Here is a 23,214-nt window from a genome sequence, read left to right as displayed (position 1 = left end):
GATGCCCTGAAAGCAAGAGAGGCTTCTGCTCGGAGTGACAGCAGCTGCAGGAAACAGAGAGCTTCGTTAGGCAAAGGGCAGCCCCCCTTAAGTGCAAAGCAGCCCTCGGAGACACAGAGTTCAGCCTTCTGGGTGAGGTAGTTAAATAACTCTGAGAACATAACTGGTTTTATACATCCTGTCTCCCCATCCAACTGTGCTTTAAATCATAGTGATTAAAAAAAAAAGAAGGCATAAAACCCAACACGTAAGCGATGCTAGCTCCCCAGGTCCCACACCTCCTGCCGTGCACTTAGTGGCTGGGAAATGGGAGCATCGATGGCCATCGCCGCATTTTTCAACAGACCCCGTGGCCTGCGTATCCCTGTCTTGCAGGTTCACCTGCTTTTCTAGGGATAGATCATGTTTGCCTGCCTTTACTGCAAAAGGCAAGCACGGAGCAGGGTCAGCACTCCCCTTCTCCTTCCTCAGCAGATGAGCACGGAGATGCGCAATGGAAAGATTAATCTGTACCAGCAGCTTTGTCCAAAAGGAATGGAGCGTGCTGCGCTGCAGGCTAAGCTCATTTTTCCTCCCACAGGATGGATGTCAGCTTTCAGGTTTTAATAACTTTCTTTGGTTTAGCCAGCTAACTGTGCAGAGGAACGAATCCCTCCCGCAGCACAGCGCAGCCAGCTCGGAAACAGACAAAACCATTTAGCAGCGCTCAGCAATTCACCGATGCTATTTAGGATCAAGAGCAGACATTACACGTGATCAGCTCCTAACCTCTGTGCTGGGAATCAATAGTTAAGAGAGAGAAGGCCTGTAAGAACTAGCAGGTTGCAACTATTAAGTAGCATTAAAAGAAGCTGAAACGTGTTAAATGCCATCCTGCTATTATTTGTACAGGCAAACAATCAATGTAATGATAAGAGAAAGGGTCTAGAATATAAATAGGAGTAAAATTCATCCCTGACATCACAGATAGCTGAGGAGCCACTTGTTTTGCGATCTTGTCTCTTTGGGCTAGGTGCAGAAAGGAAGGGATGGGGATTAAATTTAAATCCCCTAAATTAAGCCAAAAAAGAATGATAACTATCCCTGGTGCAACTTGGCTGCGACAGATTTTGCTGCTGTCCTTCGTTAACGATCCTCCCCTTCTTCATTTCCTCAAAAACAGCATTAAAAAAAAAAAAAAAGTTTTTTTTTCACTTCGAGATGAAGATATTTTATGTTCTCCAAAAGCAAACGGACAACATTTTTGGCTGGAACACGCAGTCAGCCACTGGACACACGAGGGAAATGCAGTGCTCTGGCAGCACCCGGCCCTGCCTCAAGGCTCTCAGGGCAAGTACTCGAGCTTAGAGCTCCCCGTGCCACAACACCCCCATCACGGTGTATGCCTGAACTGTGTCAATTGAGTCACTTTTGTCTAAAGAATGTTTGTTATTTAAAAATGTAAAAACTGTAGAATTATTATATTTCAGCTTTGCTTCTGGATGGTATTTATCTGCCACGGGTGACTTAAGAACAAGAATTAGGAATAGCGTTGTGCGTAGCCTTCTCTAATAAATGATGCTTCTTTAATGTCAATGATATTCACATATGCCTTTGAAGGCAGAAATAATTTTAGCAACTCTAACAGAAATGTCATCATCTGTTCAATCTATGCCTGAGAAAACTTCAGCGAAGGTACCACCTGTCACATGAACTTTTACCTGTGGATTAAACAACTGAACAACCCCTCACCCATCTCTTGTTTGGCTCAGTCACGGGAGGTTAAACAGGCTTTCAGTGAATTCAGCCTAATGTCCAAATACTACAGAATGCAGGAGCAAAAATGTTTTAAATACCACAGATCAGACAAAAAAAAAAAAAGAGATTGAAGACAATCCTGACTTCACTCACTCGTTTTCATCCCTTTATGAAACTTGCATTATTGCAGTGGGTCAGGAGAGATGAGCAGAGCTTAGTGCTAAATTTCTATTCCACATTTAATGGTTGCAAAGACATAGCAGAGGTCAGCACGCCTCTCTATGCAGTTGGTTTGTATTTGGCTTTCTTGCAAAGGTGACAGATACTGTTTTATTCCTTTGAAACCACACTGTCTAGTAGGCAATTTTTTTTTGGGCTAGGGACCAAGCAAGCATTTACTTTCTTCTTAGAAGTACAGCAATCAGAAAAATCGTTCTGTATTTGTAGGATTTGCTGCTTCATTCCACACAGACCAAAAAAGTCTGTGGGCACTGAGTTAAAGCTTCTCGCAGCCACGTAGATTTCAGCTGAAGTGGCATCAGAAACACTTGATGCATTTGCGTAAAGCCGACAGCCTTCCAGCTTCCCTGTAATTATTCTGAGAGCAAGAATTTCACTGATAGTATACAGTTATCAGAAGCCATACTGACAATTGAGAATTTCTTATTAAAAATAGAAAAACAGACTTCAATCTGGCTTTCCATAGGATAACTCATTTCAGTCAGCAGAGTATTTTCACTGAAATTCTCAGAATTGTGATTGCTTCTTCTCCACCAGTGAGGTCCACATATTCTCATGAAATTTCATGTCGTTTATCCAAGTATAATTACCTCTCATTGTGCTTTTCCATACCACTAGATGTCATACATAAATCCTATTTGGGCTGAAAAGCACCAAGCATTGCAGGAAGTCCGTTTTTCTGGTGTACTTATGCTCACAATCTCCCAATACTTTTAAAAGCAAAAATCAGTTTAAAGGTTTATATTCTTGATCAAAAGATAGCTTTTTATTTTTTTCCCTGCGGAAATACATTCCAATTTCATAATTAGAATTGATCCAGTTGATGCCATTTAGCAATTCAGCCATGCTGCATTCCTGCAGCACTTGATTCTCTCAGACGTTCTTTGTGTTAAACTGCCATGGAGTTTCTCAATACTTCAAATATAAAACTGTACTTCAGAACAATCCTGCTGCAGATTTAATGACAGCGAGCAGGATTTATTTGGATTTTACAGCCAAGGACTACTGAACAAAACTATGCAAAAAGAACATATGCACTTACATTAGCTGGGACAACAGTTACGACCTTTATGCTTTATGGTCAGGAAGGCGTCTGGGAAGATTAGTGGAAGAACAATTAAACGGCATTTTTGAGAAGGCACACCGCTGATGAAGCACAGGGTACTGCTCCCTGCCTGCACGAGAACGTGGCATGAATTCACATACCCTCAACAAGGAACTGGAATACAGAGCCTGATCTATTTCTGAGTAGGGAGTCATCTTCTTGAAACGGTGCGAGGTAGCACAGAGAGAAAGCAGGAGGTTATGTTCCCTCTTTCTAACCAGTATCTGCATTGAAACTTTGCTAGGTGGGTTCTAGAAGGCACCAGGCCTACTCACGGCTATCGTCACTCTAGCAGTTCAGAAATCTCACCACCAGGTATTTGGGAGAACATCCCAGCATCCTGTGCCACAAACGTGTATTTGAAGTTGAAAAAAAAAAAGCGTCAAAAATCTTGCTCTTCATTATTTTAATGAATCACAAATCAAGTGACAAAACCAAACAGAGCGCGAGGAGAATAACATGAAACCAGCCCCACCAGCTGTTGACAAAAGGTAAAGACAGAATAATAGTTACGGATAATTCAAGGGAAAACAAGGAAGTTAAGCATCGTAAGAGATACTCATTCTCACCAAGAACATCAGCCAAATCATATGGCAATTAAAATTTCATTTCAAGTGTTTCAAGAAGGTCTCTGCTTTGTTTCTTAACACAGTGAGTCCACAGAAGAGCGGGGACTGGGCTATCCCCAAAGTCATGGCAACAAGTCCTACAGAACATATTCTACATTTCTCCCAATAATGGAGATGGCTAAAAAGAAAACGGAAATAAAGAGAAAGTGAGGACCCTTTACTACCCAGTGTGGCCTCAGAAATGGAATGTATCTTTCCAGAGCCCAAAATCTTTGGCGTAGGTTCCTTTCTCAATGTCTGCGTGAATGCTTTAATCCCATGACCGTGAAGGTTGCAGCAGTCAGTTTCTCATAGACTAGAATCATTAGGGCAGCAGTAAGGACTGTCTGCAGGAGCTTTGCTTCAAGGCCTTTGTAGAGTCCCATTAATCCAAACCGCCTAAAAATAAAATAAAATAATAAAAAAAAATTAAAAAACAAACACGTGTAAATAGCTTTCTATAAGTAAATTGGTACACTAGGCAGAATTAATACAAGTTAATGACAACTGTAAGAATCTTAAATTCATTCCCGATCTCGAGTCACAGTTATGCTTCAAAGTATTTTAAAGAGAAAATTCTAGAAGAAACTTGCTTCTTTTTAAGGTCAGAGGTGAATGAATACATATCCTAGAAACCAAGTCCTGTTGAGATATTTAAGAAAACTTGTTTTTGTGTACTTTTACATTATATTACAAAAAAGAAACACACACACACAAAACGGGATGGATCAAATGGCAAGTTCAAGGTGGGGGCAAGAAGAAACAAGAGTCAGATCCAGCAACAGTTTCAACATATTAGCAATATTCAAGTCTTCTATATCATGCTAGAAAAAAAAAAAAAACAAACAACAGAAGGCTCACCTCACTCTCTCCCGAAGAAGGTAAAAAACATTTTTAAGACTGCCTAGTGTTCGGTTTTCTGGGTTCAACCTATGGCGTCCAAACTGGAAAAAGAGGAAGAAACGACATTTTGTTATACTATTTCCTCACACTACAGGCAGAGAACCCAATACATAGGTAAGAAATTGCAAAGCCTATCCTAAACTTTTTTTAACATTTTCTAGGCTGTACTTCCAATCAGAGATGCTAATTAAGTGAGGCCAAAGCTCAGGTTACTCAGCTTTACACAGCAAGCATTAAAGCAGCATGTGCTACAATGAAGTCTTTCGTTTTCGAGATGGATTCTAAGAAAATGAATGGTGGTTGGCTTTCTGTTGTTTTGCAGAAGAAGATTTCAGGATCTCAAAAATTGAGTCTGCAGAGTCTTAGTACAGATAGGAAATTTGAAGCTAGTTCCTTCTGGCTTGTACAGCTTGCATTTAATAAAAATTCAAAGCTTCATGCATCTGCAAACCATTATTTCATTGAGATTGCATAAGCGAATCCAAAATTTATCTGCCCATCACCAGTCTTTGAGGAAAACACCTGGCCTGAATACTTATCTTTTACTCAGCATGTCTGCATATCCCCAGCCTGTTTTCAAGCAAGCGTGCTAGCTGCTGCTGTAATTCTAAGGCTCAGGGTTAAGCTGGCAGTTTCAGGAGCTCTTTTTCCGTCACTCATTGAAACTCTTACCTGGTGCAGGTCAATAGCACTGTCAGCAAGCTGTAACCATGAATTATTAATGCACAGTGGTTGTCACACTTGTATTTATGCACAGATAGCTTTTGAAGTCTGTATCATGCTTCTGTGCTATGAAAGGTGAACTGGGATGAGTCTTACTCGGGCAACTGCTGATTCTCAGGTGTAAGAAATTACCACTGACAGCACGTAGAGAATACAAGCAGATTTAGGTAAATTGGAAGTAATAAGAAAATGCCAGGTTTACACACATTCCTTTGCTAAATGTCTTGAGATACAGCAGCAACAGAACACTCATGGAAATCACCCTTTACTAAGAAAATACATGCTCACAAACAGTGATTTTGTCATCAGCAACTAACTGATTTCATATTGATAAATCAAGGTTAAAGACTTTTTTTCAAAGACTGACAGCTGTCTGTTCCCTCTCCCCCCCAAAATGCTAACTAGGTTCCAGGCTACAATGCCAGCCACTGCACGAATTACTCATAGGTTTCCAAATAACATCAGGATTAGGTGTTTTCTTCTCACCACTTCTCCACCATGAGATTACTCTGTTGTACTGCAAACAGAGCTTCATCAGTGGAAAAAGAAGTTAATTTCTCCCTAGGATGTCAATACTTCATCAGTTACTGGGGAAGATTTCCCAAAGGGACTAGCATTCTCTACACTAAAGAAATTAGGCATGAGTTTTAAAGGGAGATTCCACAACCCAGGATTACTAAGAACATGAACCCTATTGGTATTTCCCAAGTGGGAATTTAACCTACCCACTGTTTACTGACAGGCTAAAGAAGCAGTTTCACTGCATAAGGAGTGACAGCAGTGCCATGTATTTTTAATGACTGGAAGGGAGACAGACGTAGCAAACTGCAAGGCTGGAAGCTGCCTAGCACTATCAGTTACACACAGTAATTGCTCATTATGTGGAAACGAGGAAGAGAGCTCTTCCAAGAGGTGGAAAGCAAAGGTATAGACACTGCACTACAAAGAACCCTAATGACTTTGAAAGAATAGTTTCGAGACATTTAAGATTAAAAAGAAAAAAGTCCCGTACTTCTACTTGGAGGACAGAACTTAATTTTTATGTACAAGACTTTATGAACTGTATCAGGCTTGTATTAGTTTGTGTAAAGCTGAAAAATTGTTTCAAAAGCCCAACTGTGCAAAGTATACTTCTTGCAGAGTGTTATTTCTGAAAATACCAAACCTTTGTTCGTAAACTATTTTTTTTGAACATCACTTAGTCTGAGTGATAAAAACATCAGCAAAGAAAACAAAGCTAGCTTTAAAACAGAAAAAAAAAAAGTACGAAGTAGTGCAAGCTTGAACTGGGCAGCACAGGTACTGTAGATGTATGTGAAGTGACAGATGCACGTTTGTGCTGTTCTCACTAAAATTGTTCAGGGTTTCTGGCTATCGCTTCTTTTACAGAGCAAAGGGGAAGACGTTACCTGCAGTAACTGCAGAACAAGAGCTAGAATCCTTGTATTTCCCATCATCACAGGGAAAGGATGGATGGCACAAAGACGTAGTACACAGGCCACTTTATTTCACCATGGGCCACTGTGAGAAACGTCCCCCCCCCACCAGGACACCGATGGTTAGGCTGTGCTCTACCAGAAAGGCAACTCATTACTGCCCAGGCACGGCAGCAGTAACCTAGCTGACGACTTAGGCTGAGAGATGCAGCTGGTTACTGCATTAAACCATCAGCACAACTTACCAGGGCTGCCTTAATTTTGAGGAAGAACACTGCCACCGAAAGTCAGAAGGATTTTGTTCTGAAAGCCAGTGGGAGCCAAATACAACACGAAGTAATAATCACAAGATTGTAGCTATTTCTACTGCATCCATGGGAAGGAGTGAGGGTTAAAGCTGTTCACATACCCCATGGAAACTGCAGTGCTGTGCGATGCTGAAGCTAACACGGAGCACTGGGGCTTTCCTGCCAGTTCTCCTTCACGGCAGCGGCAAACCCATCACAAATTAAAAACAGACCAATGCTGCAACTTATCCAAACAAAGCTAAATTTGCTTAAATGTTTTCTGTACCTATCACTTCAATAATAAAAGCCTGTGTTACTTAGTTTAACTCCAGATACGTGCCCAGTCTCTTAAAGCAGGTTAAGACATCGAATGAGGGCACTGGCTCAGCAGATAATCAGAAGTTGAGAAAATTTCAGAAAAAAACGACTGCTGACAAAATTTAATTTCTAACACATGGATGCCATGGTGTGCACCAGCAGGGTGGTGAAGTACAAAGGAACAGAAACTGACAGAAGCTGTGCAGACACAAAAGGTTTTCAGGGTAGTAACAACACATGGTAAATCTATTCAAGTCCCATTGGTTTGAAATATAGCACCCAAGCTTTTTACAGGCTATGAAAAATCAAAATACATTGAGTCTGCTCAAGTTAGAGAGAAGATTAGAACTAAACTAATGGAAAATTGGCAAGAAAAAAACTTTTTTTTTTTTGTGATGAGCAACTAATAACAAAAATCCCCTATTAGGCTAGCCTGAAAAGTGATACCTTTAACACGGAGGGCTCACTTTCAAGAATTCGGCTACCTCTCCAAATTTACACAGCCTTTAAAACATGTAATGGCCTTACCACACGTGCAAGTTAGAGCTTCTTCTTACATAGGAAGATAGCGTCATACTTCACGTGGAAACATTTATTAATGTTTAATGGCTATGTGACTAACATGAAAAAATGTAAAATAGATTTTAAAACATTGAAATTAAACTACAACTCTTGCTTACGTATGGTCAGGTTCACACACTGCCCTTCCCCTTTGTTCTGTTACAATATTATTACAGTATGGGCACAAACTGAAGCATTAACATATTAACATAACATTATCCAGCACACATACAACTTGCAAGTGAGAATAAATGCAAGTGTTTCCATTACCACTACAATTAGCTTACAAGGCTTGGCAAGTGGTTAAAGATATTATTTATGAGGCAGGTCAGCTTCCCTATCACACTGCAGAATCACATTCTGGCTATTGACAAGGTCAGGCCAGAATAAAACGAAACCCACGAACAGAACTTTGTTTTGGATTTACCCTAGGTCATCTGGAAACAAATTGGGCTTCGAGGATTTAATTTTAATTTCCTACTTGACACATTTTCTATTTATATTCAAAGAAGTAAAATTGCACTCTTCAGCGCCTAGAAGCAGGATGGTGCATCAGCTGCTGGGAGATGCTGTACTGATGCATTCTGGCATCAGTCCTCCCGGCCTCTTGAAAGAAATTGCTTCAGTAATGCCAAGTTCTGTTAGAATGCATCTGGAGGGCATCAAAGCAAAGAGGTGTCCTTGCCAACGACCTGTACCACACAAAGGGGCTCCCAAAAATAGGGGTTCATAAACACAAAGAGCAAAAAGACACATGAAGAGGCCTTGCAATATACAGACCAAGTCAGAGGCTGTTACCCTGGAATAAAACGAGGACTTACCCGCAGAATTGACTGCACTGTCTGCAGAGGATAAGTGAGGGTGGTGGCAACTGCTTTGGCTATTGCACCGATGACAAAAACATCCAAAGAGGTGAGCTGTTCAATATATAAAGAGCACAAAGCACCACATTAGTCAGTTACCTGTACGCGTCTGGGGATTCTGGGCTGTTACCTGCTACCAGGTTATCCAAGTATGCTTGGCATCAAAATTTGATGAAGCATTTGGGTTTTCTTGTTTTTAAGAGTCAGAACTATAGTCCAACCAAGCTACTTCCCTACAACTAAATTACACTTTAAATTTTTACCTGCTCACAAGCTTTTGGAATTCTCATTTGCTCACTCTAACTAGGTTATTGAAATACAGTGCAGATAATGCCAGCTAAATCAAACCTAAAGCACTGAGAGTAGACATAAGATAAGGGAAGTGGCATTAAAACACGCCATCAATTCCCAACTATTTCAGGCTTTGCAACATTTAAATTAAGTCACACAACACACACTTGTGGAAAGGTGACGGATTGAAAGACTCCTTGACCATGATTCTATAATCCTGAGACACAGCCACTCTGCTATCAGGCAGAATTTTAGCCTTGATGACACAGGCTAAAAATCTCACTCCCCTATTAGCTAAGGACACCTGTTGGAACCGCACCCCCCCTCCAAAACCCACAATGTTCCATGATGCACCAAAAGCACTGTTATAGCCTAAACTCTGACCGCCTATTTCAGTGTAACAACGTAACAGCTCACCTCAGCGGGAATTAATCACTGAAAATTAGCAGATGCCCATATCAGAACATTTATTAAATTGCCAAAATATGTTGATTCCAATCAGAAATATATGCAATCAATATACTTGATGTACTGGAGATAGGGTAACAGGGTGAGTGTAAGTACCTACTTATAAAACAGATACATTAGAATTTAAACCCCCTAATTTAAATCATGAGCTGCAAACGATTCTAAGCAAATGTGGACACGAAGCGCAGTTTTATTTTTAAAGGAAGAGGAGTTCACATAGTAATAACTTCCTTGGGGATGTGAAAGATGCACATCTCATTTGGCATCATAATCATGTACCTTTATCAAAAATACACATTTGAAAAAAAAAACAAGCAAACAAACAAAAAGAAACCCCCACAAAATACTGATACCTCAAAAACCCAAGAACCTAAACCAAACCTACATTTCTAAATTTCCTGATGTAATTAACACATGTCAAAGAACCTGTCTTATAACAGAGAATGGCCATCACCTGGCCTCGAAACATACTTACTTCCTCCTGTCTTTTCAAAAGCTTCCGTTTAAAGCCTTCATAAAACATGAACTGTATAGCAGGATTGAAGACCAGCAGCAAAGAGGGAAAGGTACCATTCCATAAAGCTAAGACTCCTTCATCTCGTATTATCTGATGAAAGGCATCTGAGAAGAAAGATGGAAAAATCTTTAGAGTTTTGAGTACAAAATTATGAAATATAGAAGATGGGTAAAGTTATATTTAAAGGCTGATATTCAACTTGTATAAAAACCCACTGCAGTCTTCTGTGTGACACTTTTCTTCTTCCATTCTAATCGAACCCGGAAGGGAAAAACAGTGATAAAGAAGGTATCCTCACACCACCACTGACGTAAATAAAGCTTGCTTTCCATGCAGATGCCCTGCTCTTTTTAGTCCAAGCTCAGAATCACTATTAGTTTTTTTAACCCTCTTCAAAACTGCTTTTTATTTTTTAAAGTATTATTATTAAGGTGCAAGACAGCCTAAATGTGTCAGTGGTTAAGAGTGGCAAAGCCCAGTTTCCTGTCAAACTCAATTACTGCAAAGTGACAGTGAAGCACAGAGATTCCACAACAAAATCTGTTGTACAAATAAAAGGCTGATCTTCAGAGCCTTTGATACCGTATTTAATTTAAGTAACTCTTTGGTTACTTTAACAGATGCTTACCTATTATGCCTTTATAATTGGTTGGTACAATGTCTTCATTTCTAAATTTTGCTCCCTGCAGCTTCAGCCGTGTGTTCACTACCCAGAGAGGAGTGGTCAAGAGTACATTCGCTACACCTAGTGCAAACACAGGACAAAGAAAATCAGCAAAACCAGAAGATTGCAAGGGTTTTCTTATCCCCTTTTACCCTAATTCACACATCACTGAAGTTACTGTTAAGAAGAGAGGGAAAAAAAAAACAGCATACAGTAAAAGTGAGTCAGTAATTTGTAATATGCTACTTCAGGTATTCCCCCCGATCTTGTTGTGAATTAGACCAGCAGCACACTGCATGCAGCAGAAGATAATCTTCTACTCCTCCCCATAACTAAAAATAACCCACTGCATCTGAGCACATTGAAGGAATCTTAAGTGAACTTGTTACTTTGCTGCATAGTACCTCGCACTGGAACATGAGGTACTCATTCATGCCCTACTTCACTCCATGACGTAGAGGAGGCTGCCTTTGTGTTTTCAAACAGAAAACACAAAGTGATAAGGGTAGAAGGACTATTCTAGGAGGAGAGATCAAAACAGAGATGTATGCAGTTTAATTAGCAGAAAAGAACTCCTACACTGCTGAAAGAATAAGAAAACTTAGTTTTTTAGATACGCTAGGTACAGCTACGGTGGAAAACACTGGATTCTCCAAGTATCTGAAGACTTTGAAATGGCAATAGGGTTACAAGCAGTAACAAACCCCAACAGTAAAGCTGGACAGCTATCAGCAATTTGTATGGGGGAAGAAATATAGACAAAGATACATAAGCTTGCAACAAAAAGGTAGTTTAGAGCTGTACTTTGCAATAACAGGGAGAAGGATTAAGTACCACTACTTCTACAATCACCTAGTACACCTCTTCCCAGTTCAGTAATGAATGAGACAGTTACTTTGAACTACCAATGTAAAAACAAGCTCCTGATCTTGCTTTCTTACAACTATTTCTGCATTACGAAAACTAGCTACTGTTTGCACTTTGGTCCCTTTGTGTGGAAACTGAGTTACAGACTGAATTACTCCATTATATTGAGATGAACACACTACATCACTATCAAAACAGGAAACCTGAAAAAGGTGAAACTTTACTACCTATGTTATGTCTGGTTTTTGTTATTGTTGCTGTTTTTGTTTTGTTTTCCCCTTGAAGTGGGTAGAGAGAGTTCAGAAAAACAGAATATGAACATAACTATCACGGAACGGCTGAGTTTGGAAGGGACCTCTGAAGGTTGTCTAGTCCAATGCCCCCGCTCAAGCAGAGATACCCAGAGCAGGCTGCCCAGGACCACGTCCAGGCAGCTTTTGGAGATCTCCAAGGAGGGAGCCTCTACAGCTTCTCTGGGCACCTTGCACCACTGCTCCATCACCAGCACAGTGAAAAAATGTTTCCTGATATCGAGGGAACCTCCCGTGTCCCAGCTTGTGCCCACTGCCTCTTGTCCTGACACGGGGTACCACTGACAAGAGCCTGGCTCCATTCTCTCTGCACCCTCCCTTCAGGTATTTATAGACACAGGTAAGACTCCCCTCAGTGTCCTCCACTCCAGGCTGAACAGTCCCAGCTCTCTCTGTCCTCCCTCACAGGAGAGATGCTCCAGTCCCTTCATCATCTTCAGGACTCTGCTGGACAACTGCTCCTCCTGGTTTTGTGTCACCTGGGAACATACTGAGAGCATGCTTTGCCCCATCATCTAGACAACCTCACTGCCTGTCCATCCAGACCACATCGGCAGGATACCTAGGAGGATCTTACGGGGAACAGAAACTGAAACTATGCCTCAGTGTCCTTCATAAGGACTACACATAGCTCTCAGGTTTGGAACAACATCCAGCACCATAAAAGTCAAGCTACATTAATCTCTTTTAACCAAAGTCAGCACAATTCCACTATGGAACAAAGGGTTAAAACCTAACAGGTTAGAGTCCAATCTGCTTGTAGGTTTTCACGCTGACTCAGTTAAAGGTGAAGTCATAAAACTTTATTTTCCAGACTGGAAAGGACATGGTTTGGACTTTCTTTTTTTTCGTTGCTTTTTTTTTGTTGTTGTTGTTATTTATGCAATCTGTATTTGCTACCAGTAGAAGGAATGAGAGATGGATACGGAGAATTAGCGAACACTCTAACTGGATTCTTTCAATTTACACCAGAAATTATTCCACAGGGATATCCACTACTGACGTTGAAGACAACCTAGTCATTTAACTGACAAGCTACCAGCCTAATTCCTGCAGCCTTTGATCCAGAATGATCTTTGTAAGATTACTCCACTGATGAAGCCAACTTAACAATTTCCTTCCTTACTTTCCCCCAAGTACCCACCCATCGACTGCACCTACGCTGGAAGTACAAGGACCTAGCTAAAAATAAACAAAAAGCCCCCCAGTTCACAGGCTTTTCAGTATGATCACATCAGTAATTGCTCCTGCGGAACAGTACTGGCAAACACAGGCACACAGTGGTAATTTTTCACGCTGGATTTCCTAGAAAAGGAACTAGTGTCACCATTTCTTCAAAGAAGTCACTGTAGCATCCACATGAGAGGAAGGGATGAAAAAGAACAGACAGGTCCTCCTGTACATGCATGTATCTGGGGGCTTACTGTCCCTTTCAGGGGACCCAGAAAGAAATCTAAAGCTGGCCTCCAAATCCTTACCCTAACAACTCTCAGATCCTAATCAAAAATATTTTGGAATTGTCATATATCTTTCCCTCTGAAAAAAAAAATACAACAAAACTTACCTCTCCCTGATACTTCTCTTCAAGACCTAAAAGGTGATATCTAGATACCATGGCAAACAATACCCCAGGCACAAATAAAACACAAGGCTGAAACAGCACCATGTTTTCTGCCAGAACTGACAACAGGAACAGCTCATGCACATGCTTATCATGAGCTGGGGAGGACATGGAAGAGCAATGAGAGCTGTACAACAGCGCAGGTCTGCCTACAGGGGCTGCCTATCACAGCAAGCTGGGACAGAGTTTATTTTCTTCACAGAGGCTCACACAATGCTGTGGTTTGGATTTTTGATGAAAACACCGGTAATAACACACTGAAGTTTTTAGTTGTTACAGAGCAGTGTTCACACTGAGCCACAGACTTCGCTGTTTCTCGTGCTGCCTGACAGCAAGGGGGCCGGGGGTGTAGCTGGAGCTGGGACACAGCCAGGACAGCTGAGGCTGCCCAGAGGGATATCCCATGCCATACAGCACCATGCTCAGCAATAAAGCTGGGGTAAAGAAGCAGAAAGGGAAGGATGTTTGGAGCGATGGCATTTGTCTTCCCAAGAAACCATGCCGCGTGCTGAGCCCTGCTTTTCTGGAAATGGCAGAGCACCTGCCTGCTGATGGGAAGCGGTAAATGAATTCCTAGTTTGACTTTGCTTACACACATAACTTTTGCTTTACCTAGTAAACTGTCTTTATCTCAACCCATGAGTTCTCACGCTTTTACCTCCCTGATTCTCTCCCCCATCCCACGCTGGGAGAGTGGACAAGTGAGCGGTTGTGTGGTGCCGAGCTGTCTGCTGGGGCTAAACCACAACACAGGAGCAGGCACTGAGCGTGACCTCCAACGGGCTTCATGAAGAAGAATGTTAGTTAAAAAGCTCAATTTCACCAGAAATGTATTTTCAGTATATTCCATTACCTGCAACAACCCCAAGAACCAAGTCTTTTCCAGTGGTTGAATGCTGACCTTTGACCCAGAGAGCTTTAAGACTATTAAACGTATAGAAATAAACAAAATTGGAGCAGCAGAGGCTGGAGATAACAGGGAACCATCCTCGATATGGTGCCAGCCTAACGGAAAGAAAAAAGTCAAAGTAAGGAAAACGTCATGGTAAGGAACAGCAAAGCATTTATGTGATCAGGGTGATTTTACACGCTGAAGGTCCCACAGGTGCAACACTGGATACTACGTACAATACTAACTAGGTATGTCTTTAACATTAATGGAATGATAAACCACAAACCATATTAAAATCCTGATTATACCATAAGAATTAAGCCATTAAGCACTTACAAAAAAAAAAAAAAGCAAGACCAGTTTTATTGAAAAGGAGCTGTAAAGGTAGAATATATTTACAGTGATTAGCTTGGTGCTCACTCACACCAGAAGTGTGTATTACACCACTGTATTTGTTCTCTATCCACATCCAGCAATGAACTCCAAACATTTAGGGCACAAATATGCTTGAAGTGTATATGTTAACATACAAACTGATACAGTCACTTCAAGTCACATATTGAAACATGCACACCTAGACACCAAGAAGTAACCCTTATCCTTGCTGAGAATAAGAGATGTCAGCCCAATAGAAAAGATAACAACCTCGTAAGGAGATGCTCGCTTCTCCAAGGACAGAAAGTAACACTTACCATAGCTGAGGAAGCAGGGAAAAAGGGCAAAAAAATGAAATAAAAAAGAAAAAAAAAAAAAAAGAATACTACACCTTCAATATAAAAACAAACTGACAAACAACTAGAGCAAGGAAGAAAAAACGTGTCTGGGTTCCTACATTAATTTTAAAGATGGAAGACTAACTACTGAAATTAATATATTCCACCAAGGAGATTTTTCCTAAGGATGCAACCTGGGGCATGAGGTATGCAGGTGGGAGGAATTTCTAGTAAGTGCCTTGCAGTAAAGTCTAGAGCAAAACAGTCAGGTGAGTGAGGAAAAAACTTTACCTACTTAAATTTAACTAGATTAATCACAGATGAAAAAGTGAATAGGCAAACCTACCCTTACAATTCAGAGTAATTTTTCAGGTGCTGTCAATAGCTGTCATTGTGTATCTTGATTTAAGAATGATCTCCTAACTGCTGATTAGCAAAGCTCCCTTCTCTGACAGGCCTGATGAGCCTGTAAGAACAGGGACACCTCAGCAACTGACCTGCGTCCCCAGCATGTCCTGCAGTATATCTCAAAAGGATAGCAATGTGTATCTTCATTGAAGCTGCACAGGCCAGGAAGAGAAGAGCAGAAGAAATCTCCTTAAAGAAGAGCCTCCAGGATTACTGCGTGTTGGTGTTCATGAAAATACTGGGAATACACGCGGGGAAAAAAAAAAAAAAAGAGGATCCCCAAGATGGAAACCACAAAGGCTGCAAGGCTGGTAAATGCAGCATCTGACTGTTCTTCTGATGCAAACACCGGGTTTTCATCCTTAGGTGCTTCAAGTGCTTCTCTCAAATGTAGCTGAGGATATACCACATTGTTAGGACTGCTTCTGAAGTTACAGGTGTCACTGATTACACAGCTGCGGTTAAAAACTAACTGTGCGTACTGTTAGTCATCAGTACAACAGTTTTTGCATCACCTATTTCTTCAGTGCCGGAAAAGAAAGGAAGAAACACCCTCTGCGGACCATGTCTTCTGAATTTGAGCTATTTTTGATGATTTTCAAGCAAAATATCTTGCAGTACGTAACTGAGACAAAAAGTATGATTTTGGTGAGTCAAGTTATCAGTGTTAGTATTGGTCATTCATGAACAAATATTTCTGAACATAAAAACTAATTTTGTGTTCCAAAGTGCATCTTTGAGATGAACTCAATGTACCCCAGCGAACACCCTTTGTATCACCCAGAAAAGAATGAAAGTGCGGTGAAGAAAGCAAAGCTGCTTGATAAGCTTCTGCAGAAGACGAAATCCATTAGCTAAACCTATTTGCTTTACATCACATCTAGGTGAGAGAAGCACTCTCAGAAAAGCAAACTATGAGACAAGACTCCACAAACTAATGCCAACAACAACACATTGATCTCACATTGCAATGCTTTGCTTGTTTTGTTGTTGTTGTTTGTTTTTGCTGGTTGGTTTCAGCTGGGTGTGTTACTCCAGACATCCCTAAAACTAGTTTATTCGTGGCTTATCCATGTCTTCCAATAATCTTTGGAGGAAACAACGTTCCCTTCTTGCCAGAATTACTGACTTTTGTTTCACAGGAGAAGGAAGATGCCCACTTTTGCAGTCTCTCCAATTCCCAATTTCTTAATTGAAGTTTCTTTGCCATCCTCATGTGACAAATATAATGCAGAAATGTGAACAGGAGAGCACTCACTGACTGAGAGGTTCTTGTGCATACAACTGCCAATTGCTCAAGTTCAAAGGTGTCAAAAAAATTACTGGCCAAGCTAAACTTTTGTCAGCTTTAAAAGTCCTGGAAGCCCCAGTGCACTTAAGTGAATCCCTAGAACTCTTAAGAAAACATTTGTAATGAGGACACACGTACAACTATTTTTCTGCCCAGTACAGACGGTGAGCAAATACTGAAACACAACATTGCTGGAAGTTAAATACTTTTCCATAGACCTTGAATCTCATTAGCACAAAGAATCACTTGTTTCTTTCCACATGCTTAAGAGAAGAAGCTTCCATCTGGGAAATGTGTCCCAATTCTCCCGTTGAAAGTGGCTCAGCTGCCCCAGAGTCTCATCTTGGTTATGAGAAATGGACACACCCAGGAATTAGGACAGACAAAGCTGGTTTATCAGGTACATGAAGGCACATTTGTGTACAAGCCTTTATTTCTGAAGAGACACAGCCACCTCGCTAATGGAGGCACAGTTACATTGCTAAACAGCTTGATTGCATAATGTACTCCAGAAAGGTAATCCAAATTAACTGAAGATGATCACGTCGGATTACGCAAGCCACAGCACTTATGTGGGGACACTTTGAATTAAAGGAAAATTCTGTCCACACAGATACAGGCTAACTATTCCACTTTAAAAAGAAAATTCAGATTAGTTCTAGAGCTTGCCTACATTAATACTAGAGGAAAATTAATAACTACTCACAAGCCTTCTTCTTTGATTATTTCCAGTAGGACTGCTGGTGTTGTCTTCGACTTCCTCTTCTCATCCACTGGAAAACAGAATTGAATTTTTAGATTATTCTGATTTTTAGTACTCATTTTCAATTCCTTAGCCTTCCTACTCTGAACATACCCCAGAACAGCATATTTCTTCTTCCTTGTAGGGGACACACATTCTCTGTTTCTGCAGAAATTCCAAAAAGCACATCTCTACTTTCATTGCTAGGTAAGGCTACTTGTCACTGGTGCTCTTCCCCAGACTAGCAGGTTCTTTTGGGCACCAAAGTATCTGCCGTTACCAACTCCTAACCTCAGAGCCGTGACATGAGCTGAATGTAGGTAAGAGACTAGGACTGGGCCGCCCATCTGCTCTCAACATCACTCCTTGCACTCCAGAGCAGCTCTACAAGCAGAGCCACCTCTTGCAGTTAATCTGCAAATAGCTAAGCCTTAGCAAAACACTGCCTTTCCCTGTGTTGAAAGCTGTTCAAGAGCCGCATGGCACCAACTTCTCAACCACCTATTTCTGACCACCTGGCTGATGATCTTCCTCTAGCTCTTAATTAACGCTTTAATTGCAGTCTTAGAGTGTCTGGTGATTCTGTGACTTTTGATTAGGAGATAGAGCATTAGAACAAAGTCTATACTCTGAATTTTTGTAAAATCAGTCAGATGATTCTGCTTCAAGTTCTGTCCCTTTAATCCATTCTCAGGAGTAATTCTGGACAAGTTTTTCATGATACTGCCCCTGCGGTGTGAAGTGTTCTCAGCAGCCTAAACCACCACCACCACCCCACGAATGTAATACTGCATAATCTCACCTCTTTCTTTTCTCAGGATAAGACAACCGTTTAGAAACCAAATCTGGCCACGGATCACACGGGCTTTCCAGCTAATTAAAAGGTTGCCCAATACTTTCAAAAGGAAGAATTACCTTTGGCTGGAAAAATGGTGTTAGTGATTTAAAGGTGTTGCACAAGGCAGATTCTTGGTCATGCAAGATAGGTCCCCTGCAACCACCCTCACAAATGCCCAAGAGGAAAAAAAAACGAAATGCACAAAGAAACTCGAGTTCTGACACTTACCCTGAAGTCTAAGCCTAGCTGTGTCCAAAGGAAAAAATACTGTCATCGCCGTCACACTGCCCTGAAAAACAAAGTGAACTGGCTAAATAGTGCATCAGCTGCTTATTCACATGCCTGACAAACCCTCTGGTAGCCCTTTTCTTCTCACCTGGAAACCTGAGTATAAAGGGGATAAACTCCACGTGTAAGAACATTGAATTGAAGTGGTTTTTTTTGGTCCCAGGCTTGCAAACAAGTTCTTTCACTTACTAATTATTAGATCAAGCTAAAACTAAAACCATGAGAAACTTTTTGTTCAAAGAGAAAGTCTTTGAAGCCTGTGAGCAGATAAAGTGAGCATCGGGAGACAAACATCACACTAACTCTCATAGCCTCTGTGCTCTGTTGCTGGTGAAGGGGAAAGAATGACACAAGCAATGCTGTCTTACAGTAACATTGCTTTGACTTAAGGGAAATAACAACACTTGCTCATTAAAAAGAAAGAAATAGGATAATTATTTCAGGACTTAATCTAGCATTGTACTAGATTTCAGTTTAGGCAATTAAGACCCACCTACAAAGTACATCTGCATTAATATTGCACAGCTTTTGGAAAAGATATCCAACTCAAAAAGAACTTGGCTTGCTGCAAACTTCTTAACACTCTCCAGTAATACTAAATGCATTAAGTGGCTGCTAAAGCCGTGGGGCTCTTTCATTAGCAGCCATACAGAATTAAGCGGTGGGAAGGTCCCACTACACAGCATGTAAAGGTTCCAGCCTTCCCCTTTCATTTTCCTGCTGCTCCAGCATAACTGGGTGCATTTCATCCTGTTTCCATCTTCTCAAAGTGAGATTCAGCCTGAATCCTGCTCTCAGGGCAACCCACATGGCAAGAAACACGTGCTGAAATCAGAAAGCAGTAATGGGGAAGATGGGGTAGAGGCAGGCAGGACAAATGGTAGGCACTTCACCTACACTTACAATGTCCACAAAGCTACAGCTCAACAGAATGTCATGAGATAACTCGGCTGATGAACAGATCGTGGCCAACAAATATAGCTTATACCCTCTCCCCCTCCTTTAGCTAAATTGAAGAAAATAAACTAAGAGAAGCAGAGTGATTTCCTTCCTGGGTTTGTAAACAGAGCTCAGCTGTGTGGTCTGAAGGACGCCAGAAGCATCACATGGAGGGGACCGGATCTCATGGCTAGGGGTAAGGGAAGGGCAGAAATGAGCAGGCCCAGCCCTTTTCCCAGCAGGAGATCCTTTCGAGATGGACTCAGGCACCTTTCTGAATCACACCTGAGACCGACAGGGCAAGTAACTCATTGCTGCTTGCGGGTACGTGCAATAAAGCACACAGCCTCGTGCTGCTGAATGGGGGAGGCTTCACGTCTGCCTTCCCACCACCCTCCTGCCGGTGCCGAAGCCAGGCTGTCTGCCAGCTCAAGTCACACCGTCACCAAATAATCGCCACAACAGGTACGAACTGGCTGAAGCAACCCCAGCTCTTGGTAAACTGTACTTCAACCCCTGCCGCCTCCATTCTGGTGGCATAACTATTTGGGCAGCTACACGATGATGCGGCCAAGGAAGCTAATCTGGCCAAAGAAGCACTTTTTGTCGAGGCTACTTTTTCAGTTGGCTCAGTTCCCCGATCAGCATCACCGCAGCACCACACAAACAACTGGCAGTGACCAAGAGGTGACAGTGAGTGGCCAGAACAAGCCGCCCAGGGTGACTCCGCTGCCATGCAGGTCTGCATGGTCACAGCTGGCAGTTTGCTGGTTTAAAGAAAACACAAGTAAAATGTTGTCCACCAACATTCAGAGCTGCTTAATTACTGCCATATTACTTCTATAAAATTGCCATTCCTGTAGCTTTTGAAACATGAAGGTTGCTTTACAGCTACATGCAGAGATGAAGAATACCTGTATAATCAAAGTCAACATGAAATCAAGCTTTTTTTTTTCCTGCTCACAACATTAATTAGTCTCAGACTTGACTAGGTAGCCTAGCACCTTTATGAACTTTCACCAAATTAGAAGAGAAACAGAAGTGATGGTGTTGTGATCTGACACGCTCTTCTGATTCATTACTTCAGCACAGTTCATAGGATTTTTGTTTTTTTTTTTTTTTTTAAATTCTTGCATCACATCCCCATTCCACCCCTCACCAGCGTGCCTTACACTAATTTAAGCAGAAGGTGAGACGACATCAGGACAATTAGTAGCTGTGTCAAAGATCTTGACAAAATTCACGTGTTCCTGCAGTAAACAGAAGTCTCGAGGTGGATGAATGTATCGGTATTATAACAAAATAAAAATCCAGGTATCCAGCATGAGGTGGTTAAGAAAGAAAAAAGCAGCTGCCCTGATTTTGGAAAAATGTCTTGTCCAGGAGCTGTAAGGTGCATGTGGGTATCAGTACCAGCGGGTGGAAGCCCCAGGGGAACAGGAGTCCAGGAGGTCCAACAGTCCCGTGCTCCTTCCCCACCAAGCCACTGCCGCTCAGGTGCCAGCATCTCCAAATACGACAGGGAAACCTCATGAACTTACCGTCACCAGGGGAGCTGAAGTACCATTTTATTACCATTTTATGCTGCTCTAAGTTTACGGCCAGGTGTATAAATCCGGCTGGTGTGGCACAGCCTGATGCCAGGGGGCTGCACGGGCGCGGGCAGCACGCAGCGTCTCCGTGAGGAGCCCGTTTGGGAGTTCCCTTTCTCAAAACTGGCAACAAAACCCGCGTTACCTCAGCTGCTTCAACGAGCAGACCTAAACCACCTGGAAGAGCAGGCACCAACCCCACATTTATTTACGATGGAGAACAAACGACCTAAGCGCCTTCTTCTGCTTCCCCCGGCGGGCCGCTTTACCAGCAGCTCCTATTGTTCCGCCGCATTTAGCGACCTTCACCGCCTTCAGGACTGGGATTAGGAGCAGAGCTTTTGCCCTGCCTGGTGCTCAGCAGCCTGAACGCCCCGCAGCCTGCCCGACACCCACCGGCAGCAGCCACGGGCAGCGCACGGGGTCGCCCCCGGAGCGCTCCCCGCTCATTTCCAGCCGTCCCTCCCGTATCTCTTCCACCACGAAGCCCCCTCCCCAGCCCCGGCCGCCCGCCGCTCACCAGGGCCCCGGACACGGCGTGGACCAGGCTCTCGTAGGAGGCGACGGAGGACATGGCCGCGGCCGCGGCGCGCTCCGGCTGCGAGGCGCTGCCGGCGGGGATGGCGGCGCTGCCCGCGGCCGCCCCCGGCCCCGCCATGGCGCCCGCCTCCCCCGCTCCCCGCCGCCGGGCAGGGCCCGGCCCTCCCGCCGCCTCCGCGCATGCGCCGCGCCTCAGCCCGGCGCTGAGGGGGCTTTGAGGGATTTTTAAATTTATTTTATTATTATTTTTTTTCTCGGTGCCTCACGGCGGCTGTCAGAATGTGCCCAGTCACCGCCCTGCTTCTCCTGCCGTTTCTGCAGCGCTGCAGGGCGTTCGCTTCACGCCTGGCTGTGAGGGCCGGCGACTGGCAAAAAAGGCTCTGGACCGTAGGGGCTCGCAGAGCCCCCTCTTAGCCTGTTCTGTGCAAGAAATAAGGGCATGCCCCGCTTTGTACAAGCACAGTTTGTGTCTCTTCCCCCGTCCCCCTCCTCCCACATCGTATTCTGTGGTGGTTTTTTTTTGGTACGCTTCCCCCCGTTTGACCACCACACAGTGGGATATGCCACTGCATCCGAGGAAGACATTGCTTTAACAGATCATCCATTGGTCTTTATACACCATGGGTCTTTATTTATCCGTCTGTGAGGAAAATGCCACCTTCTGGGAGAGAGGAGAGGCTATGCAAAACATGCTGGTCTGCTTGAGGCAAGCATCACCCTTCCAGCACTAACCTCTACGTGCCCAGCAGGTAGATGCCAACACCAGCACCTTAACGTGTCACAGAGCTGTTAGTTCATTTATCCAAGGCGAACACCACAGAAAAAGTTTTTTTTCTTAAAAATAAGACTATCACACATATACAAAAAAAATCAGGCTTTAATTTAGAATTAAATTGTATGCATTGCACCAGCCATTCACTGTCACAAAAGCACGAAGGAGTTCTACAAAAACAGGGAGTGTTTATACAGTCACTTTGCACTATAAAAGTGCACATTTTTGGCATGAACTCCTCCAGCAGGACAAATTCACTTCCATGACTGTTGTTCTTTGCAATTACTGCCCTAGCTGTGCAGAGGGAAGCTTTAAGTAAGAGGCAGCTTGTACTACGGATTGAATTTCCATTCAAAGGATTTGTGCACAAATTTGCATATTATTATTATGCTGTAGTGGCTTTATGCGAAAGGTTGTGGTAGCTGTTGGTAGTTTTATACCTGCAGTCAAGAGTCAGAGCCCTGTTCCATAGCGTTTGTGTGTATTTGAGTGACTGGTCTCTCTCTGTTTCAACTGCTGCTCCAAGGGAGAATAGGAAATGTCAGGACAGATGCCGGTTGCTATTGTACTACTCAAGTGAGCACCATTGTGTGGTAATGGGGAGAATGCAGGGCTTGGGGCCTGTCTTCTAATTTGCCAGATTGTATTTTCTTTTTATTTTTTTTTTTCAAAAGTGCTC

At 42.6% G+C, this 23,214-nt stretch overlaps 1 protein-coding gene across 1 annotated transcript; it reads right to left on the bottom strand.

Annotated features, from left to right (window-relative positions):
- Positions 1 to 3,492: 3,492 nt before the first annotated feature.
- Positions 3,493 to 21,855, bottom strand: SLC25A17 (solute carrier family 25 member 17). The gene is made up of 9 exons (XM_032191557.1): positions 21,744 to 21,855; positions 18,633 to 18,693; positions 17,531 to 17,597; positions 14,374 to 14,525; positions 10,686 to 10,802; positions 10,016 to 10,161; positions 8,740 to 8,835; positions 4,552 to 4,634; positions 3,493 to 4,089 (listed from the first exon to the last, which is right to left on the bottom strand). The coding sequence occupies exons 1-9, from the start codon at positions 21,795 to 21,797 to the stop codon at positions 3,942 to 3,944; spliced, it is 924 nt and encodes a 307-aa protein (XP_032047448.1). The 5' UTR covers positions 21,798 to 21,855; the 3' UTR covers positions 3,493 to 3,941.
- Positions 21,856 to 23,214: the final 1,359 nt, after the last annotated feature.

The sequence above is a fragment of the Aythya fuligula genome, chromosome 1 (genome assembly GCF_009819795.1).
Source record: "Aythya fuligula isolate bAytFul2 chromosome 1, bAytFul2.pri, whole genome shotgun sequence".
Lineage (NCBI taxonomy): Eukaryota > Metazoa > Chordata > Aves > Anseriformes > Anatidae > Aythya > Aythya fuligula.
This window is presented reverse-complemented; position numbering and strand designations above follow the sequence as displayed.

Excerpts from the sequence above, each read along its gene's own strand:
- SLC25A17 (XM_032191557.1), bottom strand. The coding sequence starts at position 21,797 with ATGTCCTCCGTCGCCTCCTACGAGAGCCTGGTCCACGCCGTGTCCGGG. Across the intron at positions 17,598-18,632 it reads AGCTAGGCTTAGACTTCAGG|TGGATGAGAAGAGGAAGTCG; the intron begins GTAAGTGTCAGA and ends TCTGTTTTCCAG. Across the intron at positions 4,635-8,739 it reads CAGTGCAGTCAATTCTGCGG|TTTGGACGCCATAGGTTGAA; the intron begins GTAAGTCCTCGT and ends CTCTTTTTCCAG.